We start from the raw sequence: 3474 nt of genomic DNA, 5'->3' as shown, positions 1-3474 counted from the left end.
TACAAATAATTAACGATTACATTTATATTCTCCCAAGTTGGAAGAATTTTGAAAAATAATTATCGATTACATTTTAATTATCGATTACATTTATATTCTCCCAAGTTGGAAGAATTTTAAAAAATAATTATCGATTAAAAATAATTAACGATTACATTTATATTCTCCCAAGTTGGAAGAATTTTAAAAAATAATTATCGATTACAAATAATTAACGATTACATTTATATTCTCCCAAGTTGGAAGAATTTTGAAAAATAATTATCGATTACATTTTAATTATCGATTACATTTATATTCTCCCAAGTTGGAAGAATTTTAAAAAATAATTATCGATTACAAATAATTAACGATTACATTTATATTCTCCCAAGTTGGAAGAATTTTGAAAAATAATTATTCTCCCAATTCCTGTAAAATTTCGCGTATAATTCGGAAACGAAATTACGATTCCACGTACGAGAGAATAAACGCGAGTTTCGGCCGCTGCCGGCTAACCTAGTTACCCTCGACTATGCTCTAATCGGTTCGAGTTTCACCAGAGAAAGTTGTTTAAACAGCTTAACAATAACTCTGTTTACTGCTTTATTTTATTTGTGAACGTGTCCCGTTCAAGAAAAAAAAATATAGGATAATAAACAGGGTTTTATTTTCGAAGAAAAGAGAGAGGGAAAGCCTTGTGAACGATTCGAAAAAAAATTTCAATTTCGAAAGCTTCACGGTGTTGTTTTTCTCTTTTCTCTTGAAAAGAGCCACGGGGGAAAATTTTAATTACCTTTTGTGGAAAAAACACGCGGTAGTAGAAATTTATGGAAAATTGATCTTAAGCTTTTCTTCACCTGACCCAGAAATTATTATTATTATTATTATAACATAATATATCGATGATATCACTAAGTAGAGTTGTAAATTCAGATTTCGACTCAACGAAATGGAAAGATCGATAAATTGATTGGTTTTTGTTTTGTTCAGAGTCTCGTTCGAGAGTCTCGTTCCTCGGGATACGATTTCGAACGTTCGATTTCACACGATTACGGCGGGATAGCTGTTTGGAAACTCGATTTCATTCGACGAACGATCTCGAAGATCGCCCCATCTGCTCCCCCTCAGAACTCATTAAAATCTCTCGTGCACGTTGTCCACTTATCATGGGAATCGATGATTGGATTTCATCCTCCCCCTTTTCTCTCTTCCTGTCACAATCAATTAATCCCTGCCCCGTAGTTATCGGATATAAAACTCGCCTATACATTATTATGACGATCTCTAAAGTAGTGATTTTTAACTCTTTGACTCTTTAAGTATCGTCCAAAATAAAAATTTTCCTTTTAAAAATATAAAGTTTTTAAAAACAAATTTTCCTTTTGAAAGTATAAGTGTATTGAAGGGTTATCTCGATGATCGAGGTTAAATAATTGAGTAGAAAAAGATTTTTATATTTTTATATATTCTTTCTTTGAAAATCGTACTTTTTTCCATCACTTTAATTTGTTTTTTTTTCTATCTGTTTGGTATATCATGATTTAACGCGGCAGCAGGGAAAGATATAACTTTGGTCGTTGAGAGTTATGTCTGGCTACGGATGGCCCTACTTCACTTGAATTGGTCAGACTTATGCTCTCCCTTGCAATTTATTTAAAATCGATAGAACTTTTTACGGCGTCATTTTGTTGCATCCGTATCGTATTTTAAGTAAAGTATCTGCTGAATTAATTAATTATCCATTCCTTCGAATTATTTTTATATATTTCCGTTTATCCGTGAATTTGTATAATCCCAGATAAAAAGATGAATTTTTGAGCAAGGTTTCCAATCTTACGTTACAATTTTTTTTCTTTTCTTTTTTTAATAATCCTGTATATAAACTTCCAATTATTTTTTTTTTTATATATTATATATATTCCACGTTTCGAAATTTGCTTGGGAAAATATAATTCACGGTTGAATTTCAAAACTTGATCGTGTCACGATCGAGGTCAGTTCGCTGGTCCATTTATATAAAAGTTAGCCGAATGTCGAAACTTTTCACGTATAATAAAAATTAATAACTCTGGTAAAAAAAAAAAAAAAAAAAAAAAGAAGAGACTAATATCGAATTAATCCAATGAAAATAACGATATCTTAATAAAAAAATAAATGTATAAATCAACTCGTTTAATAAAATTAAATTTTCTTCCAACCAACGATTTTATGTATTTTTTCGTTGAAATGTGGATCGAGGAAGCATCAATGGAGAACACGAAATTCGTTCGTTGAATTTTGCTTTCGAATTGGCGTCCGTTTAGAAATGTTATTCGTTGCCGGTTAATTGAAGCGACCTGAGACAAACGGATCAGTGCAGTTAATCGAAAAGCTTAGTGGAATTTAGGGACAAACGGATTAAACTATCGATGCGTAGCTTGTGAAACGGAGGCAAAATCCCTGTATAGGATTATACTACACCGGACAATGAAATTAATCGAGTCGTCTCTTCGTCGTCGTCTGTTATTTCGATCTTGCGTTTAGAATTTAATGTTAATTAATTAACGTTAAATTTTCGTATCGCTCGGATTAATTTAACGAGGAAAAATAGAAAAGAAGCGAGCCAATTTATTTAAACGGCCATCCATCGTTTTACTTGTATTCCATGTAATAAAGAATTTTACTTTGGATACGAAATTTCAACGAGTGATTATTCAGATCGGCGGATTTCTATCATATATATCGTCGCGTGTCGCTCCATTTATCCGAACGAGGATAATCAAATATAAATGCACGACAGCGATGAACAGCAAAAAATTATTACCGTGTAAAAATGATTACCATTTTTCAACTGAAGTTTAATATTTCCTTTTTTTATCCCTTATTTTCAATCCCACATATTATTTTCATCTCTAAACTATATAAGAACGTTCGTAATTAAAAAATTAATTTACTTCTACGTATTACAACTACATATTACTTCTTAAGATTTAAGATTTTAATTATTAAACAATCCATGGACAATCGACGGATCCTCCCATTAAACAAACATCTCGAATCTGGCCAACTGGATGAAAAAATCGATCCATTGATCCCCATCGTTTCTACGGGAAAATTTATAATTTCATCAACTTTCCCCCAAACTCCTCCCTCCTCCTGATATCGAGCCATTGTATCAAACTTTACCTAATCCCTAAAACCGAAAAAGTTCAAAGCCCATCTTTCAACTTTCCAATCCCTTCTTCCCCCACCTTCCACCATTCCCCTTTGTCGGCCAAAGCAATTTCCAACTTCCCCTCCCCTCCCCTCCCTCCTGTCGTGGCCGAGACGAATCGAGAATCGGAGGTGGCCCATCCAGAGAGAGGCGCGCGAAGAAGGAAGAATCGGAGGAAGAGCGCGTGTGTGTACTCACCCGGAGGTGGCTTGTATGTCGACTTCCGGCCAGGAGGGCCTCCTTCGGCAGAACATCAAAGGGGGACGATCGGCGGAACCGGTGCTCCTTCGGAAAGAGCC

At 34.1% G+C, this 3474-nt stretch overlaps 1 protein-coding gene across 1 annotated transcript in view; it reads right to left on the bottom strand.

Annotated features, from left to right (window-relative positions):
• The window catches only part of LOC102671839 (BAI1-associated protein 3), a 59888-nt gene that overhangs the window by 52935 nt on the left and 3479 nt on the right, over positions 1-3474 (bottom strand). Inside the window, exon 3 of the mRNA XM_031508378.1 lies at positions 3374-3474. This exon is cut by the window's right edge and continues 10 nt beyond it. Coding sequence (XP_031364238.1) covers positions 3374-3474 — 101 coding nt within the window. The remainder of the gene's footprint in view (positions 1-3373) is intronic.

Source organism: Apis dorsata, unplaced genomic scaffold, assembly GCF_000469605.1.
Source record: "Apis dorsata unplaced genomic scaffold, Apis dorsata 1.3 scaffold_83, whole genome shotgun sequence".
Taxonomy (NCBI): Eukaryota; Metazoa; Arthropoda; class Insecta; order Hymenoptera; family Apidae; genus Apis; species Apis dorsata.
This window is presented reverse-complemented; position numbering and strand designations above follow the sequence as displayed.